This window comes from Camellia sinensis, chromosome 5 (genome assembly GCF_055761805.1).
Source record: "Camellia sinensis isolate YWXY chromosome 5, ASM5576180v1, whole genome shotgun sequence".
NCBI classification, from domain to species: domain Eukaryota; kingdom Viridiplantae; phylum Streptophyta; class Magnoliopsida; order Ericales; family Theaceae; genus Camellia; species Camellia sinensis.
The window spans coordinates 169833802-169854107 of record NC_138965.1 but is presented as its reverse complement, the minus strand read 5'-3'; the positions used below and the strand labels follow the sequence as shown (position 1 = coordinate 169854107).

The window sequence follows — 20306 nt, the reverse complement described above, 5'->3', positions numbered from 1 at the left end:
ATAAATCATCATATTTTCCATGACATAATTTTTTATACCGTAGAAGGTTATTTTTAATATATTTATGGCATACTATGTATGCCGTATATAATCTTTTACTATATTTTCTTGCATGTCATAAATCATTACACTTTTCATGACATAATTTTGTATGCCGTAAAAGGTTATTTTTAGTATATTTTTGGCATACTTTTTATGCCAATCTTTTACAGCATTTTCTTGCATGTCATAAATTATTACACTTTCCACGACATAATTTTGTATGCCGTAGAAGGTTATTTTTAATATATATATATATATATATAGAGAGAGAGAGAGAGAGAGAGAAGAAAAGCAAATTCAAAGCAAAAGTACACTCATATAAAACGTGTACAATCCCAAATTCCTAATACAATAAACCCATCAAAGCAAGTGCTTAACTCATGTGAAATGAACTTTCATACATTAAATTTACCAACTTATGGCACAAATACAAATGATAACATCTATAAATTAAGAAGTACAAATCAAAAGAGACATGTCTCAATATATACAAAGCGCCAAAACAAAACAAAAAGTTCCAAGCCAAGTCTAAGGGCAGGCACTAGTATTCACACAATATGTAAACACAACCAAAACAGGAAGCCCGCTGTTCAAACCTCATCACCTATATACATATACAAGGAATAGGGTGAGCTAAAACCCAACAAGTAATAGCATACCAAGAGCCAGTGAACATAGGCATGGATATGGCCTTGCATATCAAATACTAGTCTAATTTTTTGGTGGTTTTGGTTGATTTAATAAATGATGATGAAAATAGGCTGAATTTGAAAACGATTTAGAGCAGTAATTTGATATGGAATTTGTAGTTAACATATTCAGTGGTATTTTTGGAAAATCAAAAAGGCATGACAAAATTTTTCTTTCTGAGTTGTGTGCTTTTAATATAGAATAGATGTGTCCCCTAGTTACCGGATCATACCTCCTCAAAACTACTTTAAAAAAAACCGATAGCAAATAACAACACACACCTCATCCTTGAGCTCCCTGTTGTTGTTGCCATGCTCAGGAGTTCTCAAGGAAGGATTTTCCTTATCCTTACATGGAAATCAATATCTTTATCTTCAATTTAACAATAAACAAAATAAAAATAAAAATAAATACTAGTTAGAATTCAGGAATAAATGACTATTTCGTATACATATAATATAACATATAAACACATAAAAATCAAAATTTCTCCCCAAATGGTGAAATTATCCATTTAAAGCTGAAAAAAAAAAAAAAAAAAAACTCAATATTGACTACAATTCTTTGGAATGAAACAAGATCTGAGAGAATCGAATTAACATTGAATCAACATACAACAAAAACAAATTACCATCAGCGAGTAATAGAGATGACAGGATTCTGAGATACAACAGGTTCCTGATTTAGAAACAGAAAAACAAACAACAAAACTCACAATTCAGAACAAGAAAAAGGAGAATTTAACACACACACACACACACAGGAGTACTCTGACCTTCGAAGGAAGTGGTTCTGGGACGAGATGAGTTGGGGGGTGGCGATGATCGTCTCTGATTCAGAAGCAACCGAAGAAACAACCCATCGCTCTGACAAATTCAAAATTGACAAAAGCTACCCAAAATTGGGTGGTAACCACATGAAACTATGATAATTAATTTTATATAGTGGCAAAAGCTACCCAAAAACAATCTGATAAGGCTGGCCAGATTTAGTTTGAACTTACCTGGTGAACCCAAATGGGTGAGAATATCTGAATAAAATGGCATTACTACATAAGGTTCATTAGCATAACTTTATCCAAAGTGATGTTTAGATCATTCACAGCCATTGGAGTATAATCTGCCACAAATGACAACATCCAAAGGGCCATTTGGGAAATGGAGAGGTAAAGAAGTAGGCTCCTTGGAGGAGAGCTCCATTGCTTAGGTAGCTCAACTAACTGATTAGGAAACTACAACTTACCTTGATCCTTATTTTTGTTATATTATTTTCACAATAGCTGCTTTATTTAAAAAGAAATACCTCTATGAATGAAAAAATACCTCTATAATTTTTGTATTTAAAAAAAAAAATGCTTTTACATATTATATTCTTTTTGGGTGCCAAAGTACACATTGATGCTATTATATAATGTTAATATGTGAATGGTCATCCCATATACGCTGTAAAAATACTCATGAAATATAGGAAAACCAAAAGAATTTTGGAAAAATTTAGGGACCATGTCATATACATTATAGAAATACTCCAAAATATAGGGTTATTGGATGAATTTTGGAGACCTTAGGCCATAAGTAGCTTCCTCACTGACTCTGACTACAACTGTCTTAACCTATAGCTAACACGTGGCTACTGTAAAGCATATTACAAGTTTAACCCTACCTTATAACAACCTTGCAGTGTATATATATACAAAAATACCTCTGTAACATTTCAAAAAAAAGAAAAAGAAAATAATTGAAGTAGGTTGATTTCCATTAGACTAAATATTTGTTGGGGTCGGGGGGGAACAGAGAGTCAAAAACAAACAAAAAAAAAAAGAAAAAGAAAAGCAGCTTAGTCCATCTGGGATGGCCAAGCTGTAGGGAAGTATTTGATTCTGGGGTTGGAGATTAAGTCAAATCCAAACAATGGAAACGAAACACAATAAAGATAGAAAACAAAATAGACAAACCTTGGTATAAGGCCAAAGCTGGTCAGGAGAAACATGCATCGTGGATCCCTCTTTACCAGACTCCCACTCAACAACAAAGCAAGCAAGCACCCCCGAACCAAAACTAAACCACAAACTCATGAGCCCAACTGCCTCAATGCGAAAAGCCCTCCTCATTTGTTCCAAAAATTTGTCAGATGCCTCGAGAGCACTTTTTGCTCCAGCTGTTGCTTTACCATCGGAGTTTGCATTGTCTTCTTCTAGTTTCTCATCTGGTCTTACTCCAAGCAGTTTTTGCATTCCAAGTGCAAACATTCTAGCATTGGAGAGCCTTTGGATATCTGCCACTAACTTCTTGTTGCTATCTGCCTCCACAGAATGATAACATATGGAATGTCAAATGCATCCATTTGGCTAGATAGTCGAGCATGCTTGATACAAAGTGAGGAATGCCTGACCACATGAAGAAGTGCTGAAACATATATGCTAGAGGGTGCATTTCCTTTATTTGCTTTAGCAATTAGACTTGCATAACTGTAACCTTCAGTTTTGCCAATCATCTCCGATGAAATGAGTGACTGTGGTGAAGTCTGACGACTGAATCCCGAATCCATGATTTTTCTTCTCTTACTAAATCTGACTGGAGTTCTAAACATTGAAGTGATGGAATCACATTCAACATATCTGAAACTGTACGCTTTCTTGATCTTCTATCATGTCTAGTAACAGCATCAAGATTTGAGCTAGGACTAACTGCAAAATCTGGTGCTTCGGCTGAAAGGAACACATTTATCACAAATACAATTAACTACAAAATTACTATTTAATTGAAATTTATAAGTCGCAGCTAACACAGATAAAATCAAAGTAACTTACATATGGTAGCTGTAGCCCAAGGGCTAGATCCAGAAACTTTAAAAGATCCAATTGCTGAGGTTCTAGGCCCGTTACGTTTTACAATTGGTGCAGAAACTCGGGGGCCAGTCAGTCTTGGTGGGGAAGACAAATCCACTGTGGCACAAGAATTAGCAAAATGTGGAGATCTAAGAGAAGCCAAATCCTGGTCAGATTTTGAAGCAGACAGTTTCTTCAAAGTTGTGCTCCTTCCTAAACCAGAAGGTGGTGAACTCACAGAGCTAGATTACATGATGCCCTTCAAATTGCTAGTTGAATAAAAAGAGCCATTCTTATAATTGAGAGATCCACCAGAAACTTTAGGAGCATTAGTGATCTGTGCTATTTGTGTTCCTCCCTTTCGCTTAGGTGAGGAGGTTCCAACTTTCATACTCTGAAAATTCATTGGAACAGAGCCATAATGCGCTGCAGCAGATGCATTAAATGATGAAGAGAGACTCTAACTAGAAAAAGAAGGTGCAGATGACCCTCTCTCAAGCTCAAACACTTCATCAACAATAGAAGAGAAACTTGGTCGCAGATTTCCAGAACTAAGCATAGAACCATCGACGTTGAGCTCAGAGAGAAGACCATGTTCAGATGTCTGATTAGCACCCACAGCATTGGGTGAAAGAGAAAGTAGTTTTCCACAGTCAAGAAAGCTCAAATTAGGTACATCTTCAATCATCTGAATTTGATCAATGTTAACATTTTTTACATGGGTGACATGAGGGAAAAAAGAACAGAAAGTCAAAAACAAACAAAAAAAATAGTTAATAATACAAAAAAAACAGCCACAAACAGGGCATAACAGGGCACAAACACAACACATGTAAATCTGATTTTTCTACACAAATATTCAACTTCATGCAAGCAATTTCTACCCAAAAACAAATAATAAAAACAGCAACAAAGAGGCTATCTAGGCACTGAAAATCTGAATTTTATTCACTAAAATATTTGTTTTACACATGACTTTGTCAGAGAGCTTATTTCCAACAAGAAAGAGTTGTTGCAAATTTGCCAGAGAGCTTATTTCTTGCAAGAAAATCTGTCACTGCTATGAACAAATTCAGCAGTGACTGACTTTCAGTCACTACTATGAAAATCTATCTACATTGTTTTGGTCAAGAATAGGAAGCATTGCAATATAAACTTAGAGATCACAAGCACACAATAACTCAAGTAAATTCATGAGGAAGCAATCACTCAAGTTCAACATCATAGCATCATAGATTGAATTTCACGATTTGACAACTATAAATTCATATTCATATTCAAATTCAAATCAAATGAACACATGGATTCAAATTCAAATCTCTCACAACAAATTTATAATTAAATATGAATTTCAAGATCAGAGAGAGAATTTACCGCTTGAAATCGCAAGGGGCAAACCCTAGGAGGAGATTCAAGATTGTAAACCCTCGGAGGAGAAGAATCGACGGAATGACGAGCTTGAGAGAGAGAGAGAGAGAGAATACGAAACTGAGATTGAATCAAAATCGATGCAGATGACTCACCTTAGTAGACGATGCAAATGGCGGTGGCGGTGGAGCTTCCAAATCGAGCAAGAGAACTTCGAAATCGAAATCACCGAGCCGAATCATCGAGCTACATATTGATTTATGAGAAGGGGGCAAGGTATTGATTTATGAAAAGGAAGCTGCTTTACGAAATCAATATCACCGAGCTGAAGCGAAGAGAGTAAACGAGAGATTTGAGGGTGCCCAGCAGAGAATGTGGGTTTCAAGAGAGAGGGAGAGAGAGCGCGTGAGAGATTGTAACACATTTGGAGGCATTTACAAACGCCTTCTATTAGCTAAACGGTACTGTTTTAATTAATACAAAATGCAACACTTATAAAACGTCATTAAGTAGTATTAAAAGTGGCTTTTAAAAAAACGCCGTCAAATAAACGCTGTTAAAACAAGCATTTCCTGTAGTGGTTCTTGCTATGCCATCATCACAGGGTTCTTCATCTTCATAGTCTCCTAGCTCATGCATTTATTGTTGCAATCGTGGCCTACCTGCCAATCATTCTTTACTTCAGTGCCAAGTTCGTGAATGCTTGACTTGCCACAAGATTGCTCCAGGTCATCTCCGAAGCAATTGTCCTCGAGCTCCCCCTGTTTCTTCGTCCAAGAAAGGGTTTTCACGTTCTAGGCATCAGTCCAAATCTACTCCCGGTTCTCGTCATGCTACTGCTGCTGTTGCTGCATCAGAGGGTTCTTGGACTCACCACTCTACTGATCCTATTGCTCCATCATTCTCTATGGATGATGTTGAGTCCATTATCCAGCAGGTGTTTGCCAAATCCGGTACTATTCCTTCTCCTGCTTTTTCAGTCACATCAGGTAATCCTTCATGGTATTTTGATTCCACTTGCTGTAATCATATGACCTCTGATTCTACCATATTTTCTTCTATCTCATCATCCTCTTTTGTTCCCCCTATACATACTACTAATGGTTCTCATATGTCTATTAGTCATATTGGTCAAATTTCTACTTCCACTATATCTCTTTCTAATGTTTATCACATTCCTGCTCTAAAATTAAACCTTATCTCTATTGTCAATTGTGTGAACTTGGTCACACCGTCACCTTTTTTGCTAATGGTTGTTTAGTGTAGGACCCTCAGATGAAACAGATCCTTGGGATAGGCCGTAGGCATGGACGTCTATTCGAGCTTCTTCATTTTTGCATTCCATCTACATCATCCACTACTGCTTTTGTTGTCTCTTCCACTACTTCTACTTCTATGTCTTCTTTTCACCTTTGGCATTGTCATTTAGGACATGTCTCTTTTATTCGTTTAAAAACTTCAGTTTCTAGTGGTCGGTTAGGTTGTGTTAGTTCTGAAAATGTTGAATGTTTACCTTGTCAAATTGTTATACAGCCTGCATTACCTTTTAATAATAGTAATTCTATTTTTACTCCCTCGTTTGCTCTTACGCATTTAGATATTTAGGAACCCTCCCCCACCCTGACCATGGGGGGGTTTAGATATTTTGTAATTTTTTTTGATGATTTTTCTCGTTATACTTGGATATTTCTTCTCAAAAATAGGTCTGAACTTAAGCAGGTTTATTATGATTTATCTGCCATGGTTCACACTCAGTTTTCTTAAACTATTAAAATCTTTCGTTCTGATAACGCTATGGAATACTTGGATTCTGATTTTCTTTCCTTTCTTCGGGCACATAGTACCCAACCTCATCATTCTTGTGCAAGCACGTCCCAACAAAATGGTCGCGCTGAAAGAAAGTATCGTCATATTCTAGACACTACTCGAGCCCTTGTTATCTCCTCTTTATGTCCAGAAAAGTTTTTAGAGGAAGCTACTTTCACTGCTATCTACACCATAAATCGTGTGCCTACTCCTCTCATAACCAATCTTTCTCCTTATAAACATTTGTATGGTTCTCCTCTTATCTACACCACTCTTAAAGTTTTTGGCTTTGCTTGTTTTGTTTTCCTTCAACCTTATGAACACACTAACCTAGAACCTTGTTCTCGTCTTTGCTGTTTCTTGAGGTATGGTATAGAACATAAAGGGTATCGCTGTTGGGATCTAGTCTCCAAGCGTCTTCGTATTTCTCGTCATGTGGTTTTCTGGGAACACAAAATGTTCTCTACTTTGTCTAAGTTTCACCTACCACAGTCCACCCATTCCCTAGTTTTTACTAATCTTTCTATAGACTTGTTGTCTCCTGAATTTGATGCAGATTCCAATCCAACGCCATGAGGTTTCTGTTTCTGACGATGGTCATATGCCTCCTCTATTACATACTGTGGAGCCTCTTCCATCATATCCTGTGGAGCTTTCTCTATCTCCACCACCATCTCCTCCAGCAGATCGTCATTCGACTTGGGTAAAACAACTTTCTGTTCTTCTCCGTGATTATATTATTGGTTCTACTGTTTTTTCCTCTCATGAACCTACTTCCTATCATGAGACCTGCTCTAACCCTCTTTGGTAGTAAGCTATGACTAATGAACTGTAGGCTTTGGATAAAACTCATACATGGGATATGGTTGATCTTCCTCCTAGCAAGACTGTTGTTAGTTGTAAATAGATTTATAAAATCAAAACTCATTCTGATGGTTTCATTGAACGTTACAAAGCCCGTCTTGTTGCTCGGAGATTCACTCAAGAGTATGGGATTGACTATGAGGAAACATTTGCTCATGTTGCTTGTTTTACTTCGGTTCACAGCTTATTAGCAATTACTACTGTACGCCACTAGGGTCTTTGTCAGATGGATGTCAAGAATGCCCTTCTCAATGGTGATCTCACTGAGAAAGTTTATATCCAACCTCCTCCTAGTTCCTCTGTTCCATCCATTAAAGTTTACAAACCTCGTCGTGCTTTGTATGGTTTGAAACAAGCTCCTCGTGCCTAGTTTGCCAAGTTCAGTTCTACCATTCATGACTTTGGCTTCTCCTCTAATGCTTATGATTCTGTCTTGTTTATACGTTAGACAGAGCGTGGTATTATTCTTTTTCTTCTCTATGTGGATGATATGATCATCACTAGCGATGACACAGTGGGTATCTCTAGTCTCAAACAGTTCCTCAGTCACCAATTTGAGACGAAAGATTTGGGTTTGCTTAGCTACTTCCTCAGCTTAGAAATTTCTCATGATCCTTCTAGTTACTTTCTCACCCAGGCCAAGTATATCTCTGATCTATTGACTCATGCTAGTCTTACCGATTGCAAGACTACTACTACTTCAGTTGATCCTCAGACTTGTCTCACACCTCTTGATGGTAAACTATTATCTAATGTTATTTTATATCGTCAGCTAGTTGGCAATCTTGTCTATCTCACGATTACTCATCCAGACATTGCCTATGTTGTTCATATTGTCAGTCAATTCATGGTTGCTCATCACTCTCCGCATTATGATGCTCTAGTTCACATTTTACACTATCTAAAAAACACTATGTTACATGGTCTTCACTACTCAGCACACTCTTCTCTATAGTTACATGCATTTTCTAATGCAGATTGGACAGGAGATCCTACTGACTGCCGCTCTACTATAAGTTCTGCTTCTTCTTGGGTGATTCTTTTATTGTTTGGCATAGCAAGAAGCAAACTCTTGTTGCTCGTTCTAGTACTGAGGCTGAGTATCATGCTCTTGTGGATACTACTCAAGAGCTTGTGTGGCTTCGTTGGCTTCTTACTGATATGGGAATTCCCTGTCCTACTGCCACTGACCTCTACTATGACAAATAGAGTGCTATTTAGATTGCATATAATGATGTCTTCCATGATCGCACCAAGCATATTGAGATTGATTGTCACTTCATCTAGTAACACGTTACTAGTGGCACTGTTTGTCTTATCTTTGTTACCTTTGCTGATCAAACGGCTAACATCTTCACCAAGGCTCATCCTCCAGGACGATTTTCTGATTTACTTTCCAAGATCAACTTGATATCTGCATTACCACCTTGAGCTTGAGGGGGGGTGTTAAATAAATTTGTATATATATCTATTATATAGTATATTCTCTGTATGTACTTATCTTCTCTTCTATATAGAGGAGTGTACCTATTCATTAATGATATATTGAATACAAGAGTTTCTCTTTTCTCTTCTCTTTCTACTCTCATAACAATGCAATTAGTTCATGCACTTAGATTAGTGTCAGTGAATATAAGGAAAATTAGGAAGATGTCAATTTGTTTGGGCCCATGAGACCCTATACGAATTCCGTTTTGATAATTTAAATCGTTTATTTATTTATTTATTTATTATTTTTTTGGACACTTGGTGTATTTCATTCACACAAAAATTAAGTCAATCTGATAATTATAATTTATTCAATTTTTGAGTTTGTCACAAAAAAATAAAATAAAATGTATGGCTTATTTTTAAAAACACAATTGTCAAATATTTTTTTGGTGACAAATGAAATAAATTGAATAAATTACGATTATCGAATCAACTTAACTTTTTGTATAAATGAAATACACAAAGTGTTCGATAAAATGAATGGTACCGATTATCGAAATAGCGTCCGGGTTGGGCTTACGGACCTAAAAAATTCCCTCGAGTCTAGAAATAAAGGTTGTTTTAACAAATTGGAGAAGGAAATTTGGAGAAGTATTCTGATAACAATATTATGGTCTATTTGAAAACTTAGAAATGAGGGTATTTTCAAAGAAAAACTAGAGAGGAAAATTTGGACAACTATTCCATTAACGATATTATGGTCTATTTGGAAACTGTGGTGATGGGGTTTGGAAATACCCTTTGGCCCATGCAGACTTTCTCAATCCTTGAATTGATACCTGAAATGATGATGTATACTCCGACGGGGGTGTCGAAATTAGTACTTCATCAGACAAGTTAATATTCTCTTGAGTTTATCTTCTATATCAAGTTATCACCTCCCTATCTTTGGCTGATGGTCCTCCTCTTTTATATTGCTCTTTAGGGGCCCACTTTCTATTATGGGCTCCCTACCTCACAGCTGGACCCCCAGTCATGCCACATGATCCATGGACTATTCGACGACCCTAAAGGTACATTTTAGTCGGCCACAACCCTGATCATCACTGCATATTCGGTGGTTTTGAGGATGAAGCCTGATCTAGGCCGACTTAAACTCGGCCCCCACAATTGCCCCTCAAACAACCAAGTAGGTTCATTCCGATCGGCATGTTTGGTTAACATTTGCCTCGGACACCATGTCAGAAAACTATCGAAAGTCGGAAATACGACAGTTGCACTCTTTTTGGAACTGATTTGTCAGAATAAGCGCAATATTTTAATCATTACAGTTTCTCGTCCCTTCGTATTTGACAGTCATTTAATGTTCGATTTGAAAACTAACCCTCTGTATATTCTTGAATAAAAAAGGCTCTCGACCTACTTTGCTATTCTTTACACCAACCTCCTTCAAGAGCTCTGTACTTCTGCATTTCTGCTCCCCACTATTCATCTTCTTCTTTGACCTGTAAGTTCCACTTTCTCTTCTCATTCTATCTGCTCATTCTACTCTCATTCCAGTCCCTTGCGTGTTATATTTTTTCTTTAGTACACATTTTTGTTTGTATTCCATTTTTCCATTTTAAATGGCGAGGCATTTGAAAGCCTTTCTCTCAGAGGAGTGAATCACAACCTTTCGTCATCATTTTTCCATCCCAGACGACGTCCACATATTCCTTATTACAGACAGTGTGGTGGACATGGAGAGGGCTAACACAAACACTATTAACTTCCCTCTTTTAGCCATTGCTAAGGGTGGAGTTCGATTCCCCCTCTATCCTTTTCTTAGGACAGTCCTACGCTATTGGGGATTAATTTCCTCCCAACCTAACGTGAACTTCTACTGAATAATCATGGGCGTAGTAGAATTGAATAGCCGACTAGGTCTTAACCTCGGAATCCCAGCTATTTGACACTGCTACGTTATAGCAAAATCAACCAGTTGGCAGGGCCATTACTTTTTGAGAGCCTAAGATGCTAACCATCACTTGGTAACCATGCTCACCAGCTCTGGCAAAAGGGTTGATAATGTCATGGTCAATGTCTGAGGCAATTAGGAATTTGGCGAGAAGAAAGATCTCTAAGACCCAGTGCCAAGGCAAAAAGGCAAACCAAGTGGCTGACTATAATTGTTTACATGACTTAAAATGAACAATTTATTCGACTCAAATATTGGGTGCCAATCATTTGTTTGTCTTGCAGGCAATGACTTGAAAAGAGCACTGACCTCAATGGACGAAGCTGTTCTGGGAAAGTCAAGGCGGTCCTTAATTATCAAGGTCGTGCAAATTTTCAAGGACAAAGGCGCGCAGCCCATATTTTGCTGAGATACTACCCAACTTACTCCACTTTTCTCTGCCGCAGATAATATCCTTGTGCCGAGGCATGAACGAAAGCTCACTGCACTTATATTCCCTAGCTATAAAAGTCTATGGGATATTGGTGTTGAGGGTTTCGACGCCGGTGAAGAGGTCGGCGAAGACGAGCAGTCAGAGGGCCATGCAGAGAATTAGGAACTTAACAGAGAAATTGAATTGGCATTTGAGCACATTAGCCCTGACCATTGCACCGATCACCCCTCTGCCTCTGGCCAAGTAAATTTATATGCTCCAGAAGACGACATTTTCACAAGATTAGAAAATCTTCCTGGGGCCGAATCCAAACCTGAAGCCAAAGAGATGGGCGGAGAATCACTTGCCCAGTTCGCCAAACAGAAAAATGTAGAGAAGATGGTGGCTAGGAGACAAGTTGGCGGGGCTGGGGGGAGCCATGTAATGCTGACACGCGATGTTCCTCGAGAAGAAATGACTCACAAAACGATAGTCACCGAATTGGTTCCTAAAGAGAGTGAGACACAAGTTTTGAGAGCAAATCTAATAAGGCAAAAGCGACCTACCAAGGTTGTGACCGAGTTGGTGGAGGCGCCGATGGAGAAACGGCCAAGGGTGAAGATGCCGCCCATCGAAGATGATGTATCCAAGGCATTCGTTATCTAACCACGGATGAAGAATGCGCCGGTACTAACCAGTGGGTTGGCCATCAAAGATACCGCCGTCGCCCTAAGTGTGGCTTCGATGTTTTCTTTGCCAACAGACAAAGCAACTTTCCGTGCCAAACCGGATGTCATCTAGATTGCTTTGGCAGCGCAATCAGCCATATTGGTAAGTGGCTAAAATACCTTAAATTTCCCAGAAACTGAAATTTTTTTCCATTACTACTCAGACTAACATGTTTTGGCTTCATTGATTTGCCAAGTGGCGGAAGGATCGCCGAGATTGGCCATCGTCATTATGACATCGTAGAGTGATTTGGCATCGTTGAAGGTTGGCTAGAAGAAGAACAGAGCAAGGCTATTGCTACAATTGTCGATTTCTCTATGGCAACGGCGAAGGCCAAAGAAAAGCAGGCGAGGGTAGTTGCTGCTCAGGAGAAAGCTCAACAAGCTGACCTACTTTGAAGGGCTGCCGAAGAGACAGCAAACTTGATAGACAGCTCTCTAAAGTTGGCTCAAGAAGAACTCTCAAAATTAAAGGTCGATCTTGAAGAGAAGAAGAAGGTGATGGAGCTCGCAGAGGCAAACGTGTCCAAAGTCTTTGATGCCGGTGAGCTGAAGCCAAGGAGTTGTACACTGATGAAGCCTTAAAGTTCAAGAATCGAGGCTTTAAGCACGGATGGCTCAAAGCTTTGGCGGCTGCTAAGGTGACTCTCGATCAGCCGATTCCCTATGAGCAATTAGAAGTCGAACCGCTAGAATCAGATCTAGAGGATTTCGAGTTTTGATTGGCCATTTTTGTAATAGATAGTCTCCTCTACCTTTGTTTTGTTAGCTTTTGTTTCCTCTGCCTTTGTTTTTGTAATAGATAGTTTCCTCTGCCTTAGCGTTTGTTAGCACTTTATTTTGGACTTAGGCCATTTTCATGTATATAGTGAATGTACTCATGTAGTTTATTAATGAAAGTGCCCGTTTTGCAAATGAATGTGAATGTTTAAGCATTGACAAACTAAAATGTGCCATATCACCATACCAAAAATAAAAACACAAGAAATGGTTTCAGAGCCGAATAGATTAATAAATCTAGAAGCTGAATAGATTAACAAATCTGCCTTTGCCCCAGTTGAGCACTGAGTATAACCGCCGAATACATAGACGAAGCATGTTCACGGGGTCAGGTGGGGCATTGTACTAATTCAGCAAAATGTCTGAAGATAAGCCAAATAGAATAATAAATCTGTCCTTGCCCCAGTTGAGCACTGAGCATAATCGTCGAATACATAGACGAAGCCTGTTCACGGGGTTAAATGGGGCATTGTACTAATTCGGCGAAATGTCTCAAGATAAGCCAAATAGAGAGCATAACTACTGAATACATAAACGAAGTATGTTCAAGGGGTCAGGTGGGGCATTGTACTAATTCGGCGAAATGTTTGAAGATAAGCCGAATAGATTAATAAATCTGCCCTTGCCCCAGTTGAGCACTGAGCATAACTGCCAAATACATGGATAAAGCATGCTCACAGGGTCAGGTGAGGTATTATACTAATTCAGTGAAATGCTTGAAGAGAAGCCGAATAGATTAACAAATCTGCGCTTGCCTTAGTTGATCACTGAGCATAACCGCTGAATACATGGGAAGCGGGCGGCGATTGCGGGCGCTTCGTAATTGTTGCAACTGCAATTAATAAACGGGGTGGCCAGGCATGTGTGGGGCCTATGGCCTCTTTAAATGGAAACTGCTCAAACCTAACTGAATGTAAAAGGGAAAAAAGCACTGTATTGACTTGAGAACAATTCGTATATCCAGTAAAGTATTCTTCAACAGCAAAGGGAAAGAAAGACATTAGATGAACTGGATGTAGAAATGAACCATGGAACTGGTGGCGAAGCCTCTTGAACGGGTAAAATGGTGTCAGAGGGGTGAGAGATGCGTCAGTTCCCCCGTCGTCGAAACAGGGCAAAGTGGAAAAATCACCAAGAAGGGGGGTGCAACAACGAGGGAACTCAAGAACTGGGAGTGCACCTACTTCAATGTGGAATGAACCGAGTAGGCCACCATGCCCATTGAGTTTTTCAGTGTTTATTGGGAACAAGCCAATAACCAAGGCAGACTCAATTATTCGAGATCCAAACATGGCAATCGAGTGTACTTGGCAAATGTTTCCACCCGAAGTGCAACAATCAATGATCAGATGGGGTGACTATGAAATTTTCAGAGAGGGCATTCATGGAGCGGTCAGGGGACTCTATAGCTCATATGAGATTAGAATACACCTTCGAGCCATGAAAAGAGAAATTGAACAGAAAGATGGGCGTATTCGGGACTTAGAGCATTGCGCAGAAAAGGTTGAAAGTGAACTGAGAAAAGCCAAAGCCACCGAGACTTAATTGGTGGACGCAACGAACCCGGTTGTAATAGACATAATAAACCAATGCCTGCTTGATCATGCCATAGCCGATCGAGATACGACAAACATGTTCGCAAAAGAAGCGATAAGAACACGGACCTATGAAGAAGGGTTTTTTAATGGCTGAAAGATCGGGATTGAGAAGACCAAAGAAAAGTTGGCGGAAAACGTTTTGCGAGAACCGTGGTTTTAAGCATGGATAGACCAAGGCTTTGCAAGCCGCTAGTATCAACTCGGCATCACCGTTGTACCAAAGCTATAAGTTTACCTTCGAAGCCTATGACGCTAAGAAGACTGATGATGAAGAAAAAGGTCTCGGTCCGGATAAAGCCTAAATAATAAGAAAAACTTGTATTGTACTTTTTACTTTAGCAAGATCCATGTATTGTCTTTGTAGCAAGATTTGTTGCTAAGAACCGTGTATTGCTCAAAATAAATATGCATTGTGCTTGTTTACTTGTCATAATTTGATTACTAAATTTCACCGATTTCGCGAACTCTGAATCCTTAGATTGATTAGGTCACCTGTGCACAGCACAAAGGGCGCTCCAAATTCGGAGTCTTTCTAATGGAAAAACGTGATCAAGCGCGAAGGACGCTCCAAATTTGGAGGCTTGTTCTGCCAAGCATGGGGGCGTTCTGAATTCGGAGTATTTGTAATAGCCAAACATGATCAAGCATAAAAGACGCTTCGAATTTAGAGGCTTGTTCGGCTAATCGTGCCAAGCACAAGGGGCGATCCGAATTCAGAGTCTTTATAATAGCAAAACGTGATCAAGCACAAAGGGTACTCCGAATTCGAAGGCTTATTCGACTAATCGTGCTGAACATGAGGGGCGCTCTAAATTCGAAGTCTTTGTGATGGCCAATCATGATTAAGCACGAAGGGCGCTCCGAATTTTGAGGCTTGTAATATCCAAACGTGATCAAGCCCGAAGAGCGCTTCGAATTCGGAGGATTATTCGGCCAAGCATGCCGAACACGAGGGGTGCTTCGAATTCAAAACCTTTGTAATAGCCAAACGTGATCAAGCACAAAGGGTGCTCCGAATTCGAAGGCTTGTTTGGCCAATCATGCCAAGCACGGGGGGCATTCTGAATTTGGAGTATTTATAATAGTCAAACGTGATCAAGCACGAAAGGCGCTCCGAATTCAAAGGCTTGTTCAACCAATCATGCCAAGCACGAGAGGTGCTCCAAATTCAGAGTCTTTTTAATAGCCAAACGTGATCAAGCACAAAGAATGCTCTGAATTCGGAGGCTGATTTGGCCAATCGTGCCGAACACGAGGGGCACACTGAATTCAGAGTCTTTGTAATGGCCAATTGTGATTAAGCACGAAGGGCACTCCGAATTTGGAGGCTTGTAATAGCCAAACGTGATCAAGCACGAAGGGCGCTCCAAATTCGGAGGCTTATTCGGCCAAGTGTGCCAAACACAAGGGGCGCTCCAAATTTGGAGTCGTTGTAATAGCCAAACGTGATCAAGTACGAAAGGCGCTCCGAATTCACAAGCTTGTTCAACCAATTGTGCCAAGCACGAAGGGAGCTCCGAATTCGTAGTCATTGTAATAGCTAAACATGATCAAGCTCGAAGGGCGCTCCAAATTCGAAGGCTTGTTCGGCCAATTATGCTAAGCATAGGGGGCGTTCTGAATTTGAAGTATTTATAATAGCCAAACGTGATCAAGCTCGAAGGGCGCTCTGAATTCAGAGTCTTTGTAATAGCCAAACGTGATCAAGCACAAAGGGCACTCCGAATTCGAAGGCTTATTCGGCTAATCGTGCGGAACATGAGGGGTGCTCTAAATTCAGAGTCTTTGTAATGGCCAATCGTGATTAAGCACGAAGGGCGATTCGAATTTGGATGCTTGTAATAGCCAAATGTGATCAAGCACGAAGGGCGCTCTAAATTCAGAGGCTTATTAAGCCAAGCGTGCCGAACACGAGGGGCGCTCCGTATTCGGAGTCTTTGTAATAAGCAAGCATGATCAAGCACAAAGGGCACTCTGAATTCAAATGCTTGTTTGGAAAATCGTGCCAAGCACGAGGGGCGCTCCAAATTCAGAGTCTTTGTAATAGCCAAACGTGATCAAGCACGAAGGGCGCTCCTAATTTGGAGGCTTATTCGGCCAATCGTGCTAGACACGAGGGGCACTCCAAATTCAGAGTCTTTGTAACGGCCAATCATGATTAAGCATGAAGGGCGCTCTGAATTCGGAGGCTTGTAATAGCCAAACATGATCAAGCATGAAGGGCGCTCCGAATTCTGAGGCTTATTCGGCCAAGTATGCTAAACAGGAGGGGCGCTCCGGATTCGGAGTCTTTGTAAAAGCCAAATGTGATCAAACACAAAGGGCACTCTAAATTCGGAGGCTTGTTCTGCCAATCATGCCGAACACATGGGGCGCTCCTAATTCAGAATCTTTGTAATGGCCAGACGTGATTAAGCATGAAGGGCGCTCCGAATTCGGAGGCTTGTTTGGCTAATCGGGCCAAGCACGAGGGGCACTCCGAATTCGGACTCTTTGTAATGGCCAAACGTAATTAAGCATGAAGGGCGTTCTGAATTTTAGAGGCTTGTTCTACCAATCGTGCTAAACACGAGGGGCGCTCTGAATTCGGAGGCTTATTTGGCCAATCATGCCGAACACGAGGGGCGTTCCAAATTCGGAGTCTTTGTAATGGCCAAACATGATCAAGCACGAAGGGCGCTCCGAATTCGAAGGCTTTTATCAAGTGGCAAATTAAAACGAGAAGTTAATAAGAAAGGCATATTGTATTATTGAGAAACCACATAAATGTTTACATGCTTGGACAACAGCAAAAACAAAAGCGGACTAGCATATCATACAAGTCAATTTAATGATAAAATTTATGTAAGTGGGTTGAATTCCAAGGTCGTGGTAAACTCCTTCCAGCCATGTCTGAGTGGCGATATGCTCCCGTGCTGGCGATCGAGTCAATCTGGTAAGGGTCATCCCAATTGGGGCCTAGTTTTTCGTCTGCCGGGTTTTTAGTAGCAGGGAGCGCTTTCTTGAGTACCAATTCTCCAGGGGCATAATGGCACAACTACACGTGCTGGTTATATGACTTGGTGAGCTAGGGTTGATATCGTGCCATGCGTGCCAAAGCTCAATCTCGGTGTTCCTCAATCAAATTCAAATCAAGGGCCAACATCATGTCATTACTCCTTGTGTTAAAAGCCTTTGATTTTAGAGTGGGTAGGCTGATCTCAAGAGGGATGATAGCCTCTGTCCCAAAGCACAAGGCAAACGATGTTTCTCAGTGGACCGCCTCGAAGTGGTTTGGTGAGCCTACAATACACTGGGAAACTCTTCAACCCACTTGACCTTAGTCTTCTCCAATCTTTTCTTGATTCCATCCAGGATAACTTTATTAGAGGCATCAGCCTGACCGTTGCTTTGTGGGTATACTGGTGAGGAAAAATAGGTTGGATACCGTATGTAGTACATTACTCCCGATAGACACCACAATCGAATTGGTGCTATTGTCAGATACAAGTGCTCTTAGTATGCCGAATGGAGTTATAATGCTTTTCTACACAAGCGTTTTACATCGACATCTCGGATATGTGCCAGTGATTCTGCTTCGACACACTTCATGAAATAGTCTGTTGCAACAATCAAGAATCATTTGTTTCCTAAAGCTCGCGGTAATGGTCCAACGATATCAAGGCTCCATTGAGCGAACGACCAAGGACTAGAAACAGAATTTAATTCTTCGGGAGGCAGGTGAGTTAATGGGGAGAACTTTTGGCATTGTTCACACTTCTTCACATAATTCTCAGCATCAGTACGCATGGTCGACCAATAATATCCCTGCATTACGGCTCAGTAGGCCAATGAGCGCCCTCCAGAGTGGGCACCACAACTACCTTCATGTATTTTGGCCAAGAAGTCTTCCACTCTATCTGAGTGAACACATTCCAGATATGGCCCTGAGAGAGATTTTTTATAAAGCTTTCCCTGGGGATCCAGGTAATATCGTAGGGCTTTATTTCGCAGTTTGTAGGTTTCTTTCTTATCTGTTGGCAGTTGGTCTAAAGAGAGAAATAGGACGATGAGGTCCATCCAGCTCGGTCCTAAGTTAATAATGTTAACCTGAACTGGTTCGTAAGAAGTGATACTTGGCTTTGGGATGAATCCTATTTCCATGGTTCATTTGAGTTCTAAGTTGATGGTAGAAGCTAGGCAAGCAAGAGCATCTGCATGTGTGTTCTGATCTCGGGTTATCTGATTTAGCTCATGGTGGTCGAACTTTGTGAGCAAGGAATTCTCCGTTTTCATATAGGCTGCCATTCGGTCATTCTTAGCCTCACATTCCCCTTTCAGCTGGTTGATAACTAATTTTGATTCACGGAAAACCTGCAGCCGTCAGGTACCAAGGTAAAGCGCATTACAAAGGTTGGTTAGCAATGCTTCATATTCGGTCTTGTTATTTGATGCATCGAAACCCAGATTGACTGCATGCTCGATTATTGCCCCTTCGGGGGTCATGATTACTACACTTGCCCCGCTGCCACGTTGGTTGGATGATCCATCATAATACATTTGTCAAATGTCTTAAACATACATTCTCTAGTCTGGTTGAGGTTGAGGGAAGAGTTGATCGGACTTGAAGTTGGCATGGCACCCTATAAACTCGGCCACAAAGTCAGCCAGCACTTGCCCTTTGATGGCCATTCTAGGCAAAAACTGCATATCATACTGTCCGAGTTCCAAAGCTCATTTAGAGACTCACCTCGATGCTTCCACGCTACGGAGCGCTACTCGGAGAGGATAGTCTGTTAGTGCCCTTATGGTATGAGCCTGAAAATAGTGCATCAGCTTTCTGGCAGGCACTACAAGAGCTAGGATGAGCTTTTCTAGTGGTAGGTATCGTGTCTCGGCGTCAACCATCACCTTGGTTACATAGTAGATTGGTCACTACTCCCTGAGTTCTTCCTTTAATAAAACGGCGTTGACCGCTCTGTCGGATACCGCTAGATACAAGATAAGCGGGTCACCTGGTAATGGGGTTGCCAAGAGTGGCACTGAACGGAGATAAGTTTTCAAGACGTCCAGTGTGTCCTGGTACTCGGGGGTCCATTGAAATGCTTTGCCCTGCTGAAGTGTGTGAAAGAATGGTTAGTAGCGATCCGAGGAATGGCTGATAAACCTATTAAGAGTGACGGCCATTTCCATAAACTTCTGAACTTCTTTGGTCGACTGAGGGGAGTCAAGTTCGATAATTACCATGATCTGCCTCAGGTTGGCCTCTATTCTGCAATGGTTCACAATATAGTTGAGAAACTTGTCGGATCCGATGCCGAAAACATTTCAAGGCATTTAGTTTCATTTTGTACTTTCGAAGGATGTCGAAGATAGCGGCTAAGTCGGCTAGATGAGCATGTTTTTCCTTGGATTTCACCACTATATCGTCAATGTATACTTCATGGTGCAACCAAGATATTCTTTAAACATAATGGTGACCAGCCTCTGGAACGCTGCCCCCGCATTCTTCAATCCGAACGGCATGATCTTGTAGCAATAGGTTCCCTGTGGGGTGAGGAATGCGGTCTTTTCCTGGTCCTCCCGATGCATGGCAATTTGGTAGTAACCCCGGTAAGCATCCAAGAAACTCATGTGTTAGTGGGGCACAGTTGCGTCCACAAGTTGGTCAATTTGAGGAAGAGGAAAACAATCCTCGGGGCAGGCCCTGTTCAAGTCCGTGAAATCTGCACAAACATGCCAAGATCCATTTTTCTTATTGACAACCACGGTATTGGACAACCACGTCAGATAAGTTACTTCACGAATTGCCCCGGCCTCCAAC

At 40.7% G+C, this 20306-nt stretch overlaps 1 protein-coding gene across 12 annotated transcripts; it reads right to left on the bottom strand.

Annotated features, from left to right (window-relative positions):
• Positions 1–338: 338 nt before the first annotated feature.
• On the bottom strand, positions 339–5376 carry LOC114281877 (mediator of RNA polymerase II transcription subunit 14-like). 12 transcript variants are annotated; one of them, XR_014330484.1, is made up of 7 exons: positions 5083–5374; positions 4934–4985; positions 3542–4247; positions 1508–3439; positions 1364–1410; positions 1014–1104; positions 339–646 (listed from the first exon to the last, which is right to left on the bottom strand). XR_014330484.1 is itself a non-coding variant. In XM_082870402.1 (5 exons), the coding sequence occupies exons 2-5, from the start codon at positions 2978–2980 to the stop codon at positions 1081–1083; spliced, it is 420 nt and encodes a 139-aa protein (XP_082726528.1). In that variant the 5' UTR covers positions 2981–3439; positions 3542–5376; the 3' UTR covers positions 339–1080. The 12 variants fall into 12 exon arrangements, 1 of the variants encoding a protein (XP_082726528.1); XR_014330485.1 differs by having other exon boundaries at positions 3542–4163; XR_014330482.1 differs by having other exon boundaries at positions 1508–1562; positions 2687–3439; positions 3542–5376.
• Positions 5377–20306: the final 14930 nt, after the last annotated feature.